This window comes from Oratosquilla oratoria, unplaced genomic scaffold (assembly GCF_046742065.1).
Source record: "Oratosquilla oratoria isolate Oo_2021 unplaced genomic scaffold, ASM4674206v1 SCAFFOLD123, whole genome shotgun sequence".
Taxonomy (NCBI): domain Eukaryota; kingdom Metazoa; phylum Arthropoda; class Malacostraca; order Stomatopoda; family Squillidae; genus Oratosquilla; species Oratosquilla oratoria.
Window position 1 is genome coordinate 7797 of NW_027467480.1, and position 22204 is coordinate 30000.

General features: G+C 52.3%; 1 protein-coding gene across 1 annotated transcript in view; it reads left to right on the top strand.

Annotated features, from left to right (window-relative positions):
- Positions 1-4235: 4235 nt before the first annotated feature.
- LOC143022590 (uncharacterized) overlaps positions 4236-22204 on the top strand; it is a gene marked incomplete at its 5' end in the record, with an annotated part of 23196 nt that continues 5227 nt past the window's right edge. The window contains 8 exons of the mRNA XM_076180887.1: positions 4236-4328; positions 4566-4669; positions 5750-5807; positions 6655-6813; positions 10212-10264; positions 10307-10346; positions 17486-17569; positions 19685-19973. Coding sequence (XP_076037002.1) covers positions 4236-4328; positions 4566-4669; positions 5750-5807; positions 6655-6813; positions 10212-10264; positions 10307-10346; positions 17486-17569; positions 19685-19973 — 880 coding nt within the window. The remainder of the gene's footprint in view (positions 4329-4565; positions 4670-5749; positions 5808-6654; positions 6814-10211; positions 10265-10306; positions 10347-17485; positions 17570-19684; positions 19974-22204) is intronic.

A 22204-nucleotide genomic window follows, 5' to 3' on the forward strand; every position in this document is an offset into this window, starting at 1 on the left:
AGAAAGAGAACGAGAACGAGAAAGAGAAGAGAGATCGAGAGAGGAGACCGAGAACGAGAGAACGAGAACGGAGAGAGACGAAAGAACGGACGAGAGAGAGAGAGAGAAGAGAGAAGAGAGAACGAAGAGAGACCGAGAGAACGAGACCGAGAGGAGAAGAGAGAACGGAACGAGAGAAGAGAAAAGACCGAGAGAGAGAGAGAAGAAAGAGACCGAGAGGAGAGAGAGAACGAGGAGAGAGAGAGAAGAGAGAACGAGAGAGAGAACGAGAGAGAGGACGAGAGAGAGAACGAGAACGAGACGAGAGGAAGAACGAGAAGAGAAAGAGAGAGGAAGAGAGAACGAGAACGAGAAGAGAGAGAGAGAACGAGACGAGAGACGAGAACGAGAGAAACGAGAGAGACGAGAGGACGAGAGAGAGGAGAGAACGAGAAGAGAAGAACGAGAGAACGAGACCGAGACGAGAGAGAAGAAGAGAACGAGAGCGAGACCGAGAAGGAGAGAGAAGAAAAGAAGAGAGACCGAGAGAAAGAGAGAGAGAGACGAGAAGAGAGAAGAGAACGAGACGAAGAGAACGAGAGAGGAGGAGAGAGAGGAGAGAGAACGAGAGAGAGACCGAGAGAGAACGAGAGAGAGGAGAACGAGACGAGACCGAGAGAGAAGACGAGGAACGAGAGAACGAGAGAGGAGAACGAACGAGAGACGAGAAGAAAGAGAGAGAAGAGAAACGAGAAGAGAGAACGAAGAGAGAACGAGAGAACGAGACGACGAGAGAGAGAAAGGACCGAGAGAGGAGAGGAAAGAACGAGAAGGAGAGAAGAGAACGAGAAGAACGAGAAAGAGAAGAGGAGGGAGAATGAGAGAGAAGAAGAGAGAGCGAGACGAGAGAGGGAGAAGAAGGAGAAAAGAGAGAAGCGAGAAGAGAGAGAGAACGAGAACGAGAAGGAGAGAGAGAGAGAACGGACGGAGAGAGAACGAGAGAGACCGAGAGAGAGGAGAGATGAGAACCGAAGAGAAGAGAGAGAACGAGAACGAGAAGAACGAGAAGAACGAGAGAAAAACGAGAGAAGAACGAGAGAACGAGACCGAGAGAACGAGAACGAGAGAACGAGAACGAGAGAACGAGAACGAGACCGAGAGAACGAGACCGAGAGAACGAGAACGAGAGAACGAGAACGAGAGAACGAGAACGAGACCGAGAGAACGAGAACGAGAACGAGACCGAGAGAAGAGAGAAGAGAAGAAGAACGAGAAGAAGAGGAGAGAGAACGAGAGGGAGAAGAGAGAGAACGAGAGAGAACGAGAACGAGAGACCGAGGAGAACGGGAACGAGAACGAAGACCGAGAGAAAGAACGAGAGAACGAGAGACGAGAGAACGAGACGAGAACGAGAGAAGAGAGAACGAGAGAGAAGAACGAAGAGAACGAGAGACAGGAGAGAGAGAACGAGAGAGAGAGAACGAGGAACGAGAGAAGAAGAACGAGAAAAGAAGGAGAGAGAGAACGAGAGGAGAGAGACGAAGAGAAGAGAACGAGAGAACGAGAGAAGAATGAGATGAACGAGAGAAGAACGAGAAGAACGAGAGAAGAGAGAACGAGAGATGAGAGAACGAGAACGAGAACGAGAGAACGAGAGATCGAGAAGCGAGACGAGAGAGAGGAGCGAGAGAACGAGAGAGAGGAGAGAGAGAACGAGAGAGAGAGGCGAGAGAACACGAGAGAGAAGAGAGAGACGAGAACGAGAGAGGAACGAGAGAGAGAAACGAGAACGAGAGAGAACGAGGAGGAACGAGAACGAGAGAGTAACGAGAGAGAACGGAGAAGAAGAACGAGACGAGAAGAACGAGAAGGAGAGAACGAGAACGAGAACGAGAGAGAGAGAAGAAAGAAAGAGAGAGAGAGAGGAGAACGAGAGAGAGAAGAACGAGACGAGAACGAGAACGAGACGAGAGAGGAGAGAGACGAGAGAACGAAGGAGAGGAGAGAGAACGAGAGAAGGAGAACGAACGAGAAAGAGACGAGAGAACGAGACGAGGAACGAGACGAGAGAAGCGAGAGAGACGAGAGAAGGAGAGGAGAGAGAGAGAGAGAAGGAAGAGGAGAACGAGAGAGAGAGGAGAACGAGAGAGAACGAGAGAAGAGACGAGAGAGAACGAGACGAGAGAAGAGACCGACGAGAGAGAAGAACGAGGACGAGAGAGAGAGAGACCGAGAGAGAGAGAACGAGAGAGAGAGAGAGAGAACGAGACCGAGAGAGAACGAGAGACGAGAGAAGAGAGAGAGAGCGAGAGAGAGAAGAGAGAGAAGAGGAGAGAGAGACGAGAACGAAGACGAAAGAGAGAGAACGAGAAGGAGAGAGGCGAGAAGACCGAGAACGAGACGAGAAAAAGAGAGAGAACGAGAGAGAGAAGAGAAGAGAAGAGAGAGAGAACGAGAACGAGACGAGAAGAAGACGAGAACGAGAGGAGAGAGAGAGAACGAGATGAGAGAGAACGAGATGCGAGAGAACGAGAGACGAAGAGACGAGAACGAGAACGAGGAGAACGAGAACGAGACCGAGAGAACGAGACGAGACGAGAGAGAACGAGAGAGACGAAACGAGAGAGAGAGAGAAGAAGAGAACGAGAGAGACGAGAGAGAACGAGAGAGATGGGGAAGAGAGAGAAGAACGAGAGAGAAGAGAACGAAGAACGAGAACGAGAGAGACGAGAACGAGAGAGAGCGAGAGAAGGAGAGAGAAGAGAACGAGAGAAGACGAGAGAGAGAGAGAAGAGAAGAGAAAGAACGAACGAGACGAGGACGAGAGAACGAGAGAGAGAGAGAAGAGAGAGAAGAGAGAGGAACGAGAGAACGAGACCGAGAGAGGAGGAAGAACGAGAGAAGAGAGAACGAGAGAGAGAACGAGAACGAGAAGAGAGAGAGAACGAGACGAGAGAGAAGAAGGAGAGAGAGAAGAGAGAGAGAGAGAGAGAGGAGAACGAGGACGAAGAAACGAGAGAGAACGAGAAGAGAACGAGAGAGAGGAGAGAGAGAACGAGAGAGAAAGAAGAGAACGAGAGAGAAGAGAGAAGACGAGAGAGAGAAGAAGAACGAGAAGAAGAGAGAAAGAGAGGGAGAAGGAGATCGAGAAACGAGACCGAGAAGAGAGGAGAGAGAAGAGAAGAGAGAGACGAGAAACGAGAGAGAGAGAGACGAGAAAACGAGGAGAACGAGAACGAGAGAAGAGACGAGAGAAGAGAGAGAGAAGAAGAGGAGAGAACGAGAGAGAGAACGAGAGAGAAAGAGAGAACGAACGAGAAACGAGAACGAGATCGAAGAGAGAGACGAGAAGAGAGAGAGAAAGAGATCGAGAGAGAGAGAGAGAGGACGAGAAAGAACGAGAGAACGAGAGAAGAACGAGAAGGAGAACGAGAGGAGAGAGAGAACGAGAAAGAGGAGAGAGAGAACGAAAGAGAGGAGAGAACGAGAGAGAGAGATCGAGAGAACGAGAAAACGAGAGAACGAGAGAGAGGAGACGAAGAACGAGAGAAGAAGAAGAGACGAGAGAGAACGCGAGAGAGATCGAGAGGACGAGAGAGAGCGAAAGAGAGCACAAGAGAGCGAAAGAGAGCGAGAGACGAGAAGAGGACGAGAACGAGAGAGAGAGAGAAGAGAGAGAACAGAGAGAAGAGAGAGAACGAGGAACGAGAGAGAGACGAGAGGGAACGAGAGAGGACGAGAGAAGAGACGAGAGAGAAGAAGAGAACGAGAAAGAACGAGAGAGAGAGAGAGAACGAGAGAGAGAGAAGAGAACGAGAGAGAGGAGATCGAGAAACGAGAGAGAGAACGAGTGAGAACGAGAACGAAAGAGAGAGAACGAGACGAGGAGAAGAACGAGAACGAGAGGAGAACGAGAGAACGAGAGAGAACGAGAAAAGAAGAGAGAACGAGAACCGAGACGAGAAGAGAAGAGAGAGAACGAGACCGAGAAAAGAGAAGAGAGAGAGAGAAGAGAGAGAGAGAGGAGACGAGAACGAGACGGAGAAACGAGACGAGGAGAGAGAAGAAGAGAACGAGAGAGAAGGAGGGAGAGAGAGAAGGAGAAGGAGAGAACGAGAAGGAGAGAACGAGAGAACGAGGAAGAGAGAAGAAAAGAACGAGAAGAGAGAAGAAAGAAGAGAGAGGAGAAGAGGAGAACGAGAAGAGACGAACGAGAGAGAGAGAGAAAGAGAAGGAGAGAAGGAGAACGAGAAGAGAGAACGAGAGGTGAACGAGACCGAGAGAAAGAGAAGAGACGAGAGATGAGACGAGAGAGAACGAGAAGAGACCGAGAGAGAAACGAGAAGAGAGAGAGAAGAGAGAGAGAAAGAGAGAGAGAAGAGAAGACCGAGAAAGAGACGAGAACGAGAAGGAACGAGGAGAGACGAGAGAAGAGAGAAGATCGAGAAGAGAAAGGAGAGGGGGAGACGGAACGAGAGAGAGAACGAGAGGAGAGAGAGAACGAGAAGAGAGAGAACGAACGAGAAGAGAGACGAGAGAAGAAAGAGAGAGGAGAACGAGAGAGAAGGAGATCGAGAGGAGAGAGAGAAGAGAAGGAGAGACGAGAGAGAGAAAACGAGATCGAGAGAGAGGAGAACGAGAAGAGACGAGAGAGAGAACGAGAAGAGAGAGAACGGAGAAGAAGAGAAGAGCGAGAGAGAACGAGAGAAGAGAACGAGAAGAGGAGAACGAGAGAGAGAGAGAGGAGAGAGAGAAGAAGACGAGAAGAGAGAGAGGAGAGGGAGAACGAGAAACGAGAGAGAGGAGATGCGAGAGAGAGAGAGAGAACGAGAGAGAGAGAGAGAAGAGAGAGAACGGAGAACGAGAGAGAGAGAAGAGAGAAGGAGAAGAAGAGAGAGAAGAGAGAGAGAGAGAGAGAACGAGAACGAGAGAGAAGAAGAGAGAGAGACGAGAACGAGAGAACTGAGAGAGAAGAGAGAGACCGAGAGAGGAAAAGAGAACGAGGAGAGAGAGAGAGAACGAGAACGAGAGAAGAAGAGAGACGAAGAGAGAGGAGAAGGAGAGAGAGAACGAGACCGAGAGAGATAGAGAGAGAACGAGAGAGAAGAGAAGAGAGGAAGAGAGAACGAGACCGAGAGAACGAGAACGAGACCGAGAGAGAAGAAGGAGACGGAGAGGAGAACGAGAGAACGAGAGAGAGGGGAAAGGCAGGAGAACGAGAAAGAACGAGAACGAGACCGAGACCGAGAGAGAGAGAGAGAGAGAACGAGAGCGAGAGAGAAGTAGAGACGAGAACGAGAACGAGGAACGAGAACGAGAAAGAGAGCGAGAACGAGAGAGAGAACGAGAGAGAAAGACGATGAGAAAGAGGAGAGAAGACGAGAACGAGAGAACGAGAAGAGAAAGAGAACGAGAGAGAAGAAGAACGAGAGAGAGAAGAAGAAGAAAGAGAAAGAGAGAGAACGAGGAAGGAGAGAGGAGAGAGAAGGAGAAAGAGAAGAGAAGAGAGAGAGAGAAACGAGACCGAGACGAGAGAAGAACGAGAAGGAGAGGGAAGAGAGAGAGAGAAGAAGAACGAGACCGAGAGAGAAAGAGAAGGAGAGAGAGGAGACGAGAAGAAAGAGAACGAGAAGAAAAAGAGAGAACGAGAGAGAACGAAAAAGAAGAGACCGAGAAAGAGAGAGTGAAGGAGACGAGAGAGAACGAGAGAGAAAGAGGAAGGAACAGAGAGAGAGAACGAGAGAGAGAGAGAGAAAGAACGAGAGAGAGACAGAAGAACCGAGGAGAAGAGAGAAGGAGAAGGAGAGAGACGAGAGGGAGAGAGAGAAGAGAGAGAGAGGCGAACGAGAGAGAGAGAAACGAGAGAGAGAGAAGAGGAGAGAAGGAGAGAGAAGAGAGAGAGAGAGAAGAGGAGAAGAGAGGACGAGAAGGAGAAAGAGAGAACGAGAAGGAGAGAGAGAACGAGAAGAAGACGAGAGAGAGAGAGACGAAAAGAGAAGACGAGAACGAGAGGAGGGAGAGAGAGAGAGAGAGAGACAAGAGGAAGAAGAGAACGAGACGAGAGGAAGAACGAGAGAGGAGGGAGAGGAGAAAGAGGAGAGACGAGGGAGAGAGAGAGAGAGAACGAGAGGAGAGACGAAAGAAGACGAGAGACGAGAAGAGAACGGAGAAGAGAGAGAGAGAGACGAGAAGAGAAGAGAACGAGACGAGAGAAAAGAGAGGAAGAGAGAAAGAAGAGAAAGAAGAAGAACGAGAGAGGAACGAGAGAGAGAGAAGAAGAGAGGACGAGAGAGAGAGAGAGGAGAGAAGAAGAGAGAAAGAGAGAGGAGAAACGAGAGAGAAAGACGAGAGAAGAGGAGAGAGAGAACGAGAAGAGATGAAGAGAGAGAACGAGGAGAGAACGAGATGAGGAGAGAAACGAGACCAGAGAACGAGAGAAGGAAGAGAACGAGAGAGAGAAGACGAGAGAGAACGAGAAGAAGGAGAAAGAGAGAAAGGAGAGAGAGAACGAGAGAGAGAGAACGAGAGAGAGGAAGAAGAGGGACGGGAGAGAAGCGAGAGAGACGAGACGAGAAAGAGGAGAGGGATAACGGAGAGAGAGAAGAGACGAGAGAGAAAGAAGGACGAGAGAGAGAGAGAGAGGAGAAACGAGAAGAGACGAGAGAAGGAGAGAGAAAAGAGAAGGAAAAGAGAGGAGAGACGAAGAAGAGACGAGAGGAGAAGAGAGAACGAGAAGAGAGAAGAGAGAGAAGAGACGAAAAGAGAGAGAGAGAGAGAAGGAGAAGAGGAGAGAGGAGAACAGAGAGGGGAGAGGAGGAAGAGAGGAGAGAAGAGGCGGAGAGGAGAGAGAAGAGAGAGAGACCGAGAGAGAGAAAGAGACGGAGAAGAGGGAGAGAGAAGAGAGAAAAGACGAGAGAGACGAGAGAAGAGAGGAGAGAGAGAAGAGAGAGAGAGAAGGAGGAGAAGAGAACCGAGAGAGGAGGAGAGGAGACGAGAAGAGAGAAAAGAGGAAGAGAAGAGAAGAGAACGAGAGAGAGACGAGAAGAAGAGAAGGAGGAAGAGAGAGAGAAGAGACGAGAGAGAAGAGAGAAGAGAGAAGAAGAGAAGAAGAAAGAGACGAGAGAGAGAACGAGAGAGGAGAACGAGAAGAGAACGAGACCGAGACCGAGGAGAGAAGGAACGAGAAAGACGAGAGGAAGAGACCGAGAGAGAGAGGAGAAGAAGATCGAGAAGAAGAGGAGAAAAGAGAGAAGAGACGAGAAGAAGAGAGAGAGAGAGAGAGAGAAGACGAGGAAGAGCACGAAGCGAGAGAGAAGAACGAGACGAGAGAAGAGATAGAGAGAGAAGACGAGAGAAGAGAGAGAGACGAGAGGAGAAGAAGAGGAAGAAGAGAAAGAGGACGAGGAAGGGAAGAGAGAGAAGGAGAACCGAAGACGAGAGAGAGAGAAAAAGGAGAAGAAAGAGGAGAGAGAGAGAAGAGAGGGAGAGAGAAGAGACGAACGAGAGAGAGAGAACGAGAGAAGAAGAGAGACCGAGAGAGAGAACGGAGAGAGAAGAGAACGAGAGAGAAAGGAAGAGAGAGAGAGAAGAGAGAGAGAAGAGAATGAAGAAGAGAGAGAGAAACGACGAGAGACGGAGAAAAGAGAGAAGGAAGGAGAAGAGACGAGAGAGAGAGAGAACGACCGGAGAAGAAGAGGAGAAGAAGAGACGAGAGAAGAGAGTAAAGAGAGAAGAAGAACGAGAAGAGAGAGAGAAAAGAGACGCGAACGAGAGACGAGAGAGAAGAGAGAGAGAGAGAGAACGAAACGAGAGATGAGACCGAGGAGAGAAGAGAACGAACGAGAACGAGGGAGAAGAGAGAGAAGAGAGAGAACGAGCAAGAGACCAGGAGAAGAGAAGAGAGAGAGAGAAGGACCGAGACAGAAGAGGAGAGAGAGACCGAAAGAGACAGAAGAGCGAGGAGAGAGAGAGAGAGAGGGAGAGAAGGAGAGAGAGAGAGAGAGAGAAGAGAGAGAAGAAGACGAGAGAAGAAGAGAGAAGAAGAGGAGAGAGAGGTGAAGGAGAAGAGATGAGAGAGAGAGGGAAAGAGAAGAGGAGAGAGAAACGAAGAGAGGAGAAGAGAGAAGCGAGAAGAGAGAGAAGACGAGAGAGAGGAGAGGAGACGAGACCGAGAGAGAGAGGGAGAGAAGAGGAAGAGAGCGAGAGGAGAGAGAGAGAAGAACGAAGAGAAGAAGGATGAGACGAGAGAACGAGAGACCGGGAGAAGAAAGAGAAGAAGGAGAGGGCGACGAGGAGAAGAGAGAAGTATGAGGAGAACGGGCCGAGAGAGGAGAGACGAACGGGAGAGAGAGAAAGGGGGAGAGAGAGAGAGTGAGAGACGAGAGGAGAGAAAGAGGGAAAGAGAAGAGAGGAGAGAAAGAGGAAAGAGAGAGAGAAGAAGAGAGAATGAGAGAGAGAGAAAGGAGGGGAGAGAAGAGAAGACGAGGAAGAAGCGAGAAGAAGAGAAGAGAGAAGAGAGAAGAGAAGAGAGGAAGAGAGAGAAGAAGAAAGATGAAGAAGAAGAGAAGAGAGAAGAGAGAGAAGAGGAGAAGAAGAGAGGCGAGAGAGAGACGAGAAGGGAGAGAGAAGAAAGAGAGAAGGGAAAGAGAAAGAAGAAGGGAGAGAGAAGCGAGACGAGACGGAAGAGAGAGAGAAGATGGAGAAAGAAGAGAGAAGAGAGAAGAGGAGAAGAGAAGAGGAGAAGAGGAAAAGAACGATAAGAGACGAAGAAGAGAGAGAGAAGAGAAGAGAAAGAGAGAACGAGAGAGAACGAGAGAAGAGCAGAAGAGAAGAGGAGAAGGAGAGAACGAGAGAAGAGAGAGAAACGAGGGAGAGGAGACGAGAAGAAGAGGTAGCGTGAGAGAGAGGAAAGGAGAGAAGAAGAAGAAAGAGAGAGAAGAGAAGAAGAGACGACCGAAGGGAGAAGAAAGAAACGAGAGAAGAGAGAGAGAGAAGAGAACGAGAGAAGAGAGAGAAGAAGAAGAGAAGAGAGAGAAGACAGAGACCGAAGAAGAAGACGAGAGGGAGAGAGACCGAAGCAGACGAAGAAGAACGAGAGGAAAGAGAAAGAAGAAGGGAAGAGAGAGACGAGAAAGAAGGCGAAGGAGAAGAGAGAAGAGAGAGACGAGAGAGAGAAAGAAAGAAGAGAGCGAGAGAAGAGAGACGAGAGAATGAGAGGAGAGAGAAGAGAAGCGATGAAAGGAGAGACCGAGAAGAGAAGAACGAGAGAGAGGAAGGAGAGAGAAGAAGAAGAGAGAGAAGAAGAGAGAGGAAGAAGAGCGAGAAGAAGGAGAAGAAGAGAGAAGATCGAGAGAAAGAAGAGAGAAGCAGAACGAGAAGAAGACGATAAAAGGAAGAGAAGAGAACGATAGAAGAAGAAAGAGAGAAGAGAAGAGGAGAAGAACAGAGGGAGGAAGAGAGAGAAGAGACGGAGAGAATGAGAAGAAGCAGAAGAGAAGAGAGAGAACTACGAGAGAGAAGAGAAGAGGCGAGAAGAGAAAGAGAGAGAGCGAGACGGAAAGAGAGAGAGAAGAGAAGACAGGGCGAGAGAAGGAAGAGCGAGAAACGAGAAGGCGAGAGACGAGAGAAAGAAGAGAAAAAGAGGGAGAAAGAAGGGAAGAAGACAAGAAAGCGAAGTAGAAAAGAGAAAGAAAGAAGAAAGAGGAGAAGAGGAACGAGAGGAGAAGGAACGACACCGAAGAAGAGAAGAGAGAGAAGAGTAAGAAGCGACGAAGAGAACGGACAGAGAGAGACGAAGACGAGAGAGAAGAAAGAGAGAAGAGATGCGAGAGAACGAGAGAGGAGAGCGAGAGAGAGAGAGGAGGAGAAGACAGCGGAGAGGCGGGGAGAAGATTCGGAAGAGGGGGAGATCGGCGATCGAGAAACGGGAGGAGAGCGGGGAGAGCGAACGAGTGCGGTGGACGAGAAAGAAGTAGAGACGCAGAGAGCAGAGGAGTAGAGACAGAGAAGAGAGAGATGCAGCGCAGAAGAGAAAGAAGAAGAGGGACAAGAGCGGCAGAGGGCAGCAAGAGAGCGCGAAGGAGCGAAGAAGGACGGAGATACGAGACGCAGAGCGTGAGATAGCGGCGAGAGACGGAGAAGAAGGCGAGAGACGAGACGAACGAGGAAGGAGAGAGGATTCGAGAGAGAGAGTAGGAAGAGCGCCGAGGGAGGAGAGAAAGAGCCGAAAGAGAGGAGAGAAGGGAGAGGAAGAGAGAGAAACGAGACAAGAGAGAACGGAGAGGGAGCGATGACGAGACGACGAGGAAGAGAAGAGATCGAGAACGAGACGAGGGAGACAGGAGAGAGAGCGAATGAAGGACGACGAAGTGAGAGAAGACCTACGAGAGAGCGAGAGGGCGAGAAGCGACAAGAAGCTGAAGAGAAAGAGAGAGACCGAGAGGGAGAGGCAAAGGTGAGAGGAAGACGAGAGGAAAGAGAGGAGAAGAAGAGAAGAACGAGAGAAGAATAGAAGAAGAACGAAGTAGAAGAGCGAGCAAGAGGAGAAAGAAAGTAACGATGAGAAGAAGAAGTAGAAGAGAAGATAGAGGAAAGCATCGATTAGCCACGAAGAGAGAGACAATGACGAGAGCAGAGGAACGAGGAGGACCGGAGAGAACGAGAGAGAAGACGAGAGAAAGGGGGAGGGTGATCAGGCAGAGTGAGAGAGAACGAGAACGAGAGAGAACGAGAGAGAAGGTAGAGATAGAGTGAACGAGTTGATTAGAAGGAAACGGAGAGATAGAAGAACGGAAACGTAGAGAGAGAGACGCAGAGACCGAACGACCCGGAGACACGAAAGAGAGATAAGACGATAGAGCTCGACAGAGAGAAGGAGAACGAGATGCGAGAGAAGGAGAGAGACGTGAGTAGAAAAACGATGAAGGACGACGAGAAGAGAGAGGAGACGAGACCAGACGAAGGAGACAGAAGAGAGAGAAGAAGACGCAGGAGATGAAGAGAAGAGAGAGAGACGGAGAGAGCACGAGCTTAGAATGAGAGAAGAATAGCAGTAGAACGAGAGAAGAAGAAGGAGAAAGATGAAACGGAGGGAAGAAGACGAACGAGAACGAGTGATGGGAGAGGACAGAGAGAGTGAGAAGAGAAGAGCGATAGAGAGAGATTAGAGAGGAAGACGAGAGAGAAGAAGAGGACGAGAGAACGAGCGAGGCCGGCGAGAGAGAGTAGAAGTGAGATAACGAAGACGAGAGAGAAGCGAGAGAGGTACTGAGAGAGGACGAGATAGAGCAACCGAATGAGAGAGACGAGAGAGAAAGAGAGGAGAAGAGAGGCCGAACGAGAAGGCGAGAGAGAGAGAGAGAAGAGAAGGAGACAGAGAGAACGAGACGAGCGGGAGAGAGAGAGCGCGAGGACGAGCGAGGAGAGACCCGAAGCGAGAGCGCAGAGAGAGGAGAGAATGAGAGACGAGCGGAGGAACGAGCAGCGAGAAGAAAGGGAAGGAATGAGCAGAGCGAACGAGAAGAAGACGAGAACGAGAGAAAGCGAGAGAACGAGAGAGGGAAGACGAGAGGCAGAGTGAAAGAGGAGAGAGAGGACAAGAGACCGAGAGAGGAGACGGAGGGAAGAGGCGCACGAGAGGGAAGAGAATAGATCGGGACGACGAAGATGCGTACGAGATAGAAACGAGAGAAGGCGAGGAGAGCCGAGTAGGAAGAGGGAAAGCAGAAGAGAGAGGATGAGGGAAGAGAGAGGAGAGAGGGGAGGACGAGGAGAGAAGTGAAGAAGAAAGACAGAGCAGCGACAGAGAGAGAACGAGAGGGAGAGGGTAGAAGAGACGAGAGAGAAGAAGAACGGATGAGGAGACATAGGAGGGAGAACGAGCAGACGAAGGGAGAGAGGACGAAGAGGGGGACGAGAGATGAGAGGAGGAGAGACGAGAGAGAAGTATGAGGACGACCGCGAGAGAGAACGAGAGGAGCCAGTGAGGGGCGGAAGAAGTTCGAAGATCGACGAGACGAGCCGGACGACGAGAGCGGAGAAGCAGGAGAGAGGGAAGACGAGGGACGTAGAGTGGAAGAAGAGATTAGAAGACTAAGAGACGAGAGCGGGGCTAGAGAGAAGGAACGAGCAGGAGGAGCCAGAGCGAGAGAGAGAACGAGAGAGAGAGCGAGATCTGGGAGAGTGAGAGAATGGGAGGACGACAAGAGGAAGACGAGTAGAGAGACGAGAGACTGAAGAAGAGACGAAGAGAGAGAGAAGACCGTAGAAGAAGAGAGAACGAGAGACCGAGATGATGCAGAAGAGGAGAGATAGATGAGTAATAGAGGAACGACAGAGAGAAGACGAAGAGGAAGGAGAGAGAGAGAGGTGACTCGAGACGAGAGAAGCTAGAGAACGAAGAGACGGAAGAGGAGGAGAGAACGCAGCTAGAGAAGAGACGAGAGAGCGAAGAGAGGGGGCGTTGAGTAGGAAGAGAAAGTACGACCGAAGAGAGAGAGAGACAGAACGAGAGAGAGAGGCACGGGATCGATCGAGAGAGAGACCGGAGACCGAAGAGGGAGACGCGAAGACGAGAGAGAGAGAGGTGAAGAGAGAGACCGAGTAGACAGTCGAACTGGAGAGGAGCGACGGCGAGACCGAGAGAGCCGAGGAGGACAGAAGCCCGAGAAGAAGACGAAGAAGCTAAGCAGAAGAGAGAGAAGAGATCCGAGGCTAGAGGAAAGATGAAGAAGGGAGCAGAGAAGAGAGGCGAGAAGAGAGAGACGCGAGAACGAGAGGACCGGGCTGGGAACGAGGGATGAGAAGAGAGCGACGGAGACGAGAGAGAGAGACGGAGACCGAGATGAGAAAGAGCGAAGCAGAGAGAGAGGCCGATGAGAGAGAATAACGAGAGGCGAGAGGACCGAGAGCCATTAGAGAAGAGCGCGGGAGAGAACGAGAAATCGGAGGAAGGAGAGGACGAGAGGAAAAGAGGCGTAGGAAGAGAGAGGAGGAGAGCGAGGAGCGACAGAGAGAGGAGGGACGAGAGATGAGAGAGAGAGGAGAGGAGAGGAGAGAGACCGAGAGGAGAAGGAGTGAGAGCGAACGAGAGGAAGAGGGACGGGGCGAGACCGGAGAGAGAGACGAGACCGTGGGAGGCTGAGAGAGAGGGAGGGAGAACGGGTGGGAGGAGTGAGCACGGAGGAGAGAGAGAGAATCGAGATCGGGGAGCAGGAGCGCGAGGGAGAGAAGACGGAGCCCAGAAAACGCCAGAAGTGAGAGAGTGATCGACGGTACCGAGACGAGACGACGAGACGAGGAGAACTGAGAGATGGATGAGGGATGAGAGAGAGTGACCGGAGGAGCGAGGACGAGGAGACGGAGAGAGAGACAGACGATGCAGAGAACGAGAGCGGACGAGCCCGAGAACGGGAGCCGACACGGACGACGCCGAGGAAGGGAGAGAGAGGGCTGCGAGGAGAGAGAGGCGCGAAAGAATGTGAGAGCGATGACGAGAGTGAACGAGAGGGAGGAGAAAGGGACCGAACGGGGCCGAGCGAAGAGAGCAGGGAGGGCGAGAGAGGAGACGAGAACGAGGAACGAGACCTTGAGAGCCAGAGAGACGAGAATGGAGACGAGAGACGGAGAAGGAAGGAGGAGAGATCCGAGACGCGGAGAACGAGGAGCAGAGAGAGTGAGCGAGACCGAGAGAGAGCCGAGGTGAGAGGGAGGCGACGAACGAGATCGAGAGGCGCGATGAGAGAGAGGAGAGGAGCGAGAGAGCTAACGGAGGTGAGACCGTGACGAGGAGAAAAGTCGAGTACGGGCGAGGAGCAGAAAAAAGATGAGATACGGAGATAGAAGAGAGAGACGAGATAAGGAGACCGAGAGCGAGAGGGAACAGAGGCGTGGGACGAGAGAGAGATGACCGAGCAGACGAGCACGAGAGAGAGAAGAGACAGAAGGGCGAGAGAGAGAAGGGCCGAGAGGGAGAGGAGAGAGATAATAAAAGGAGAGATGACGATTATAGACCGAGAGATGAGAGATGAGAGAGAGAGAGGAACGTGGAGGAGAGGGGGAGAGGAGAGACGAGAGAGGGCGATTGAGAGGAAGAGGAGAGCCTGGCAGAACGATGGAGGAGAGAGACCGAAGACGAACAGGATGGGAGAGGGAGATACGAGAGAGACGAGGGAGGAGAGAGAGGCGGGGAGGGAGAGGAGAGAGCAGAGAGAGAGAGGAGAGGGTCCGAATGATCGCCCGTCGAGAGAACGAGCGGGGAGAGACCGAGAGAGTGTTCGAGAGAGAGCGAGGGAGGCGAGGAGCGGAGCGAGAGCATGGAGGGAGAGCGAGACGAATAGAAGAGACGAGAGAGGGGGAACGAGAGAGAAGGAAGAGAGAGGAGAGGGAAGGAGACGAGAGTGAGGACCGGGAGAGGAGAGGACGAACGATCGAGGCGAACGAGAGTAGAGAGGGTTTGAGAGAGCGAGGTGAGGGAGGAACGAGAGGAACGAGGACGAGAGGAGAGAGGACGGGAGAGGAGAAGAGAGGAGGCAGACGAGAAGGACGAGGAGTAGAGAGACGAGAAGGACGAGAGAAGAGAGAGAAGGAGAGAGACCGAGAGAGATGAGGGAGAGAGAGAGAACGGAGAGAAGGGAGAGAAGGATGAGAAGAGAGGAGGAACGAGAGAGGAGAGGAGTGAGAGCAGAGAGAAGTAGATAAGGACGAGGGGAGAGGAGGGCAGACGAGGAGAGAGAGAGGAAGAGAAGGAGAGCGGGAGACGGGGCTGAGGAGCGAGAGGTAGAGAACGAGAGCGAGAGAGGGGTGAACGAGAGAGAGAGAAGAGGAAGTAGGAGAGAAGAGACCGAAGAGAGAAACGAGACCGAGAGAGACAGGAGAGAGCGGAGGGGAGAGAGGAGAGTAGAGAACGAAGAGAGGTGAGGGACCGAGAGGAGAGAGAGCGAGAGAGAACGAGACAGACAGAGAGAAGCAGAGACGAGATGGGAGCGGAGAGGGGAGATGGAGAAGAGAAGAGAGAGAGGAGAGGACCGAGGAGGAGAGGAGAGAGATATGGTGGAGGAAGAGGAGGAGAGAGAGGGAGAGGAGAGAGGGAGCAGAGAGGGGAGTAAGAGATAGGAGCGAGCGAGACCGAGAGCGAGAGAAGTCGGGATGAGAGTGAGGGAGAGAGAGAAATTGAGAGCGAGCAGGGACGAGAGGACGAGGGGGAGAGGAGGAGGAGAGCCGAGAGAGAGGGAGACGAGGAGGAGAGCGAGGGATGAGGACGAGAAGAGATGGAGACGGGGGGAGAGATCGAGAGACGAGATGAGAGAGCGAGGAAGCGGACGGGGGGAGAACGAGAGCGAGGAGAGGAGGAGAGAGACGAGGAGGAGAGGCGAGAGAGGACGATAGGGGGAGAGATGAGACCGGGATGAGAAGGCGAACGAGAGGCGACGGAGGAGAGTGGACGGGGGAGAGGAAGAGGGGAGAGCGGGAGAGGAGAACGAGAGAGGTCGAGAGAGAAAGACGAGAGAGAGCGAAGACCGAGGGCGGGAGATGCGAGCGAGATGGAGACGGAGCGGAGGGAGAGAAGAGAGACCGAGAGATGCGAACGGAGGAGAGGAGAGAGGGAGAGAGGACGAGAGAGAGAGAGAGAGAGACCGAGATGAGAGAGAGAGATGAGCGGCGGAGGAAGAGTCGAGAACGAGAACGAGAACGAAGGAGAGGATGAGAAAAAGGGAGAAGAGAGAGAGATTGGATAGGAGAGAGAACGATATAAAGAGAACGGGATGGGAGAGAACGAGAGAGTGAGACCGAGGAACGAGAAGACGAGGGATGTGAGAGAGGGAGAATGAGGCAGAGAGAGGGCGACGGAGAGAGAGGAGCGGCGAGGAGAGGGAGAGAGGAGAGGAGGATGAACGAGTGAGAGAAGAGAGAGAGGAGGGAGAGAGGAGAGAGAACGAGGACGAGATGAGAGAGCGAAGAAGAGAGAACGAGATAAGAGGAGAGAGGGACGGAGCGATAGCGAGGAGAGGACGAGGAGAAGAGATAAATTATGGAGAGAGGAGAACGAGAGAACGAGTAGAGGAGAGAGAGAGAGACGAGACGAGAGGGAGAGAGGGAGAGACAGAGACGAGAGAGATGAGAGAGAGAGGAGAGGAGAGAGACACGAAGATGGAGAGAGAGTGGGGGCGAGAGGACGAGAGAGGAGAGGCGGGTAGAGAGAGAGGAGAGAGGAGCGCAGAAGGAGCGGGAGAGAGAGAGGAGAGCGAGGAGAGCGAGAGGAGTTGAGGAGGGGAGAGAGCGGAGAGTGAGAGGACAGGAGAGGAGAGGAGGGAGGCGAGATGACGAGAAATGAGAGGGAAGAGAGAGGGAGAAGAGAGAGAGAACGACGGAGAGAACGACGAGAGAGAGGGCGGCGAGAGAGGAGAGAACGCGAGAGCTGGGAGAGAGAGAGGCAGAGAAGAGAAGAGAGAAGGAGAGACCGAGATAGAGGAGAGGGAGGAACGAGCGGAGGAGATCGAGAGGGAGGTAGAGAGGACAGGAGATGAACGAGAGAAGGGGAGAACGAGACGAGAGAGAGGGGAAGTGAGGAGAGAAGAGGATGGCGACGAGAGAGATGAGAAGGGGAGAACGAGGGAGAGAAACGAGAGAGAGGCGGAGAGTAGAAGAGAGGAGAGAGAGAGAGGACGAGAGTAGGAGAAGAGAGAGGAGACCGAGATGGGAGGGGAAGAGGATGAGAGGAGATGAGAGGGAGAGGACGAGAGGGAGATGAGATAGAGAGAGAAGTGGGGAGGAGGGAGAGAGGAGAGAGGACCGAGAGAGCGAGAGGAGAGAGATCGGGAGAGAGAGCGAGAGATGAGAGAGAGGAGAGAGGAGAGAGAGAGGAGGAGAGATGAACTGAGAGGGCGAGAGAGGAGGGAGTAGGGGGATGGCGATGAGAACGGGATCGAGCGAGAGGAGACGAGAGAGAGAGCAGAGGCGAGTAGCGGGAGGTGGAGAGAGAGAACGAGGGCGAGAGAGAGGGTGAGAGGAGCGCTGAGCGGGAGAGGAGATCGAGGAGAGAGGGGAGAGAGAGACCGAGGAGAGAGAGGAAGAGAGCGAGAGAGAGAGAGATGAGAGAGACGAGAGGGAGAGAGATAAGAGACAGGAGAAGAGACGAGAAGAGGGGAGAGCGCGGGAGAAGGAGATGAGGAGTACGAGAGAGAGAACGGTGGGGAGAGAGAGAGAGAGAGGAAGAGCGAGCGGGAGACGAGAGAGAGAACGAGGAGACGATACGAGAAGGAGAGAGGACGAAGAGAGACAGGGAGAGAGGGTGAAGTGTGATGAGAGCGCGGAGAGGAGAGAGCTGGAGAGCGGAGGAGTTGTGAGAAGAGAGGACGAGGGAGCACGGAGACCGAGGGGAAGAGAGAGGAGGAGGGAGGTGAGGGAGAGAAGAGAGAGGAGAGAGGAGAGAGAAACGAGGGAGGAGGTAAGACGAGAGGGTGAGAGAACGAGAGAGAGAGAGAGAGAGAGAGACCAGAGAGAGAGCCCGAGAGCCGAGACGAAACGAGAAGAGAACGAGAACGAGAAACGAGAGAACGAGAGATACGAGCCCGAGAGAAGACAGAGAACGAGAACGAGACGAGAGAAGAACGAGAGAAGAGAGACGAGAGAGAACGAGAAAGAAGAGAGAGAACGAAGAAGAAGAGCGAGACGAGAGAACGAGACGAGAGACGAGAAGACGAAGAAGAGACCGAAGAGAGCGAGACCGAGAACGAGACGAGAACGAGAAAGAGGCGAGACGAGAAGAGACGAGAGAAGAAACGAGGGAGACGAGAAGAGAGAGAGAGAGACGAGAGAGAGAACGACCGAGAGAACGAGCGACGAGAGAGAGACCGAGAGACGAGAGAGAGAGACGAGAAGAGAGAGAGAGAGAGAACGAGAGAGAGAGACCGAAGAAGAGAGAGAGAGGGAGAGAGAGAACCGAGAGAAGAGAGAACGAGAGACCGAGAGAGAGAAAAAGAGAAGAGAGAGAGAGAGTGAGAGAAGCGAGAGAGAGAAGTGAGAGAAGAGAGAGAGAAGACGAAGAGAGGAGAGAGAACGAGAGAACGAGACGAGAACGAAGGACGAGACGAGAGAAGAAACGAGAGAGAGACGAGAACGAGAGAGAGACGAAGAAGACGCGAGCGAGACGAGAGAGAGAGAGAGAACGAGAGAGGAGAGAGAACGAGAGAGAGAGAGGAATCGAAGAGAGAGAAGAAGAAGAGAGAGAGGAGAGAGAACAGAGAGAGAAGAGATGAGAAGAGACGGAAGAACGAGAACGAGAGCCGAGAACGAGAAGGAACGAGAGAGAAACCGAGAGAGAGACGAGAACGAGAGAGAGACGAGAAGCACGAGGAGAAGAGAGAGAAGAACGAGAGAGAACGAGAGAGAGAGGAACGAGAGAGAGAACGAGAAGAGACGAGAGAGAGACCGAGAGAGAGAAGAGAAGAGAACGAGAGAGAGAACGAGAAACGAGACGAGAGAGAGAACGAGAAGAGAAGCGAGACCGAGAGAGAGAGAACGAAAGAAGAACGAGAGGAGAGAGAAGAGACGAGAGAGAGAAGAGAGAGACCGAGAGAGAGAGAGAAAGAACGGAGAGAGAGAGAGAGAGAGAGAGAGAACGAGAGACCGAGAGAGAGAGAGAGAGAGACCGAGAGAGAAGGAAGAAAAGACCGGAGAGAAGAGCGAGAAAAGAAGAGACGAACGAAGAGAGAACGAGACGAGAGAGAGAGAGAGAGAGGAGAGAAGAGAACGAAGGAGAAGCCGAGAGCGACGAGAAGAGAGAACGAGACCGAGAACGAGAGAAGGAGAACGAAGAGACCGAGAACGAGACCGAGAGAGAACGAGAGAGAAGAGAGCTGAGACGAGAGATACGAGACCGAGAAGAGGAGAACGAAGAGACGAGATCGAGACGAGAGAGAACGAGAGAGCGAGAACGAGAGAAACGGAAGAGAGAGAACGAAGAGAACGAGAGAACGAGAACGAGAGAGAAGCGGAAACGAAAGAGAGACCGAGAAGAGAGGAGACGAGGAAGATCGAGAAAGAGAGAGAGAGAGAAGAACGAACGAAGAGCGAGAACGAGAAGAGAACGAGAGAACGAAGAACGAGAGAACTCGAGAGAGAACGAGAAGAAGAACGAGAGAGAAAGAGACCGAGAGAGATAAAAGAACGAGAGTGAGAGAGAAGAGAACGAGAGAACGAGACCGGGAGAACGAGAGAGAGAACGAGACGAGAAAACGAGAACGAGAGAAAGAAGACCGGAGAACGAGAGACACGAGAGAGAGAGAACGAGAAGGAGAGACGAGAGAAAGACGAGAACTGAGAGAACGAGAGAGAACCGAGAGAGAGAGAGAAGACGAGAGAGAGAAGAACGAGAGAGAGCGAGAGAGAGAGAGAGATAACGACGAGACAGAGAACGAGAGAGAGAGAGAGAGAGAGAAGAACGACGAGAGACGAGAAAGAGAGAGAAGGAGAGAACGAGGGAACGAGACGAGAGAGAGAGGGAGAGACGAGGAGAGAAGACAACGAGCGAGAGAGAGAGAGGAGAGAAGAACGAGACCGAGAGGAGAGAGACGAGAAGACGAGAGAGAGAGGAACAGAACGAGAGAGAGAAACGAGAGAAGGAGAGAGCTAGAGAGACGAGAGACGGAGAGAGAGAGAAGAGACCGAACGAAGCGAGAAGAGACGAGAGAAAGAAGAGAAACGAGAGAGAGACGAGAGAGAAGAGAACGAGAGAGAACGACGAACGAGAGGAGAGAAAGAAGAACGAGAACGAGAGAGAACGAGAGAACGACGAGAAGAGAGAGAACGAAAGAAGAAGAAGAGAAGGGAACGAGAAGAGAGAGAGAGAACGAAGAGAACGAACGAGAGACGACCGATCGAGAACGAGAGAGAGAACGAGAGAGAGAGAGAACGAGAGAGAGAAGAACGAGAGAGAGAAGAGAACGAGAAGAACCGAAGAGAGAACGAGAGAAGAGAACGAGAAGAAAACGAGAGAGAAAGAGAGAACGAGAAAGAGAGAACACGAAGACGGAGAAGAACGAGAGAAGAGACGGCGAGAACGAAGAGAAGAGAGACGAGAACGAGAACGAGAGAAGACGACGAGAAAAACGAGAAGAGGAGACGAGAAACGAGAAGAAGACGAGGAGACGAGAGAAAGACGAAGAGAGACGAAAACGAGAGAGAGAAGAGAACGAAGAGAGACGAGACGACGAGAACGAGAGAGAAAGACGAGAAGAGAGAAGAGAAGAGAGAAGAAGAGAGAAAGACGAAGACGGAAGAGAAGAAGACCGAGAGAGAAGAGAGAACGAAGACGAAAACGAGGGAGAAGAACGAGAAACGAAAGAGAGAAAGAAGGAACGAGAAGAGAGAGAGACGAGAGACGAAAAGAAGACGAAAGAGAGAAGAAGAAGAGACGAAGAAAAGGAAGAGAGACAGAAAGAGAGAAGAACGAGAAGAGAGAAAGAGACGAAGAGACGAGACGAGAACGAGACGAAGAGAGAGACGAGAGAGACGAGACGAACGAAAGAAGAAGACGAGAGAGAGGAGAAAAGAAAGAAAACGACGAGAGAGAGAAAACGAGGAGAGACGAAAACGAAAGGAGAAGAAGACGAAGAAGAAAAGAAAAGAAGAACGAAGAGAAAGAGACGAGAGAAGAAGACGAAAGAGGAAGGAAGAACGAGAGAAGAAAGAGAGAAGAACGAGAAGACGAAGAGAAAGAAAGGAAGAGAAGAAGAGAACGAAGAGAGAGAACGAAGACGAGACGAGAGAGAAAGAGAAGACGAGAGAGAAGACGAGAGACGAAGAAAGAGGGAAGACGAAGAGAAGAGACGAGAGAGAGAAGAAGGACGAAGAGAGAAGAGACGAAGACGAAGAAGGACGAAGAGAAGACGAAGAGAGGAGAGAAGAGAAGAGAAGAAGACGAGAAAGAGAAAGAAGGAAAGAGGAAAAAAAAGGAGAAAGGAAAGAGGAGAGAAGAAGAAAGACGAAGAGACGGAAAGGAACGGGGGCCGCCCAGCACGTAAGGGGAAGGAACGGGGCCCCCCGACAACGAAGGAGAAAGGAACGGGGCCCCCGAGAACGAAGGAGAAAGGAACGGGGGCCCCCGAGAACGAAGGAGAAAGGAACGGGGGCCCCCGAGAACGAAGGAGAAAGGAACGGGGGCCCCCGAGAACGAAGGAGAAAGGAACGGGGGCCCCCGAGAACGAAGGAGAAAGGAACGGGGGCCCCCGAGAAGGGACGAGAAAGGAACGGGGGCCCCCGAGAACGAAGGAGAAAGGAACGGGGGCCCCGAGAACGAAGGAGAAAGGAACGGGGGCCCCCGAGAACGAAGGAGAAAGGAACGGGGGCCCCCGAGAACGAAGGAGAAAGGAACGGGGGCCCCGAGAACGAAGGAAAAAGGAACGGGGGCCCCCTAGAAAGAACGAGGAAGGAACGGGGGCCCCCCCGAAGAAAAGGAACGGGGGCCCCCGAGAACGAAGGAAAGGAACGAGAACGAAAGGAACGGAAACGACGAGAAAGGAACGGGGCCCCGAGAACGAAGAAACGAGGGAGAACGAAACGGGGGCCCACCGAAGGAGAAAGAAACGGGGGCCCCCGAGAACGAAGGAGAAAGGAACGGGGCCCTCCAAGAACGAAGGAGAAAACAACGGGGGCCCCCAAAAATGAACGAGAAAGGAACGGGGGCCCCCGAGAACGAAGGAGAAAGGAACGGGGGCACCCGAGAACGAAGGAGAAAGGAACGGGGGCACCCTAGAAGGGACGAGAAAGGAACGGGGGCCCCCGAGAAGGGACGACAAAGGAACGGGGGCCCCCGAGAAAGAACGAAAAAAGAAGGGGGCCCCACGAGAACGAAGGAGAAAGGAATTAGGGCCCCCGAGAACGAAAAAGAAAGGAACGGGGGGCCCCGAGAATGAAGGAGAAAGGAACGGGGGCCCCCGAGAACGACGGAGAAAGGAACGGGGTTCCACCAAGACACGAAGGAGAATAGAAAGGAACGGGGGGCCCGAGAATGAAGGAGTAAAGGAACGGGGGCCCCCGAGAACGAAGGGAGAAAGGAACGTGGCCCCCGAGAACGAAGGAGAAGGAGAAAGGAACGGGGGCCTTCGAGAACGAAGGGAAAAGAAACGGGGCCCCCCAGAACCGAAGTGAGGAAAGGAACGGGGGCACCCGAGAAGAACGAAGGAGAAAGGAACGCGGGCCCCCGAGAACGAAGGAGGGAAAGTTATTA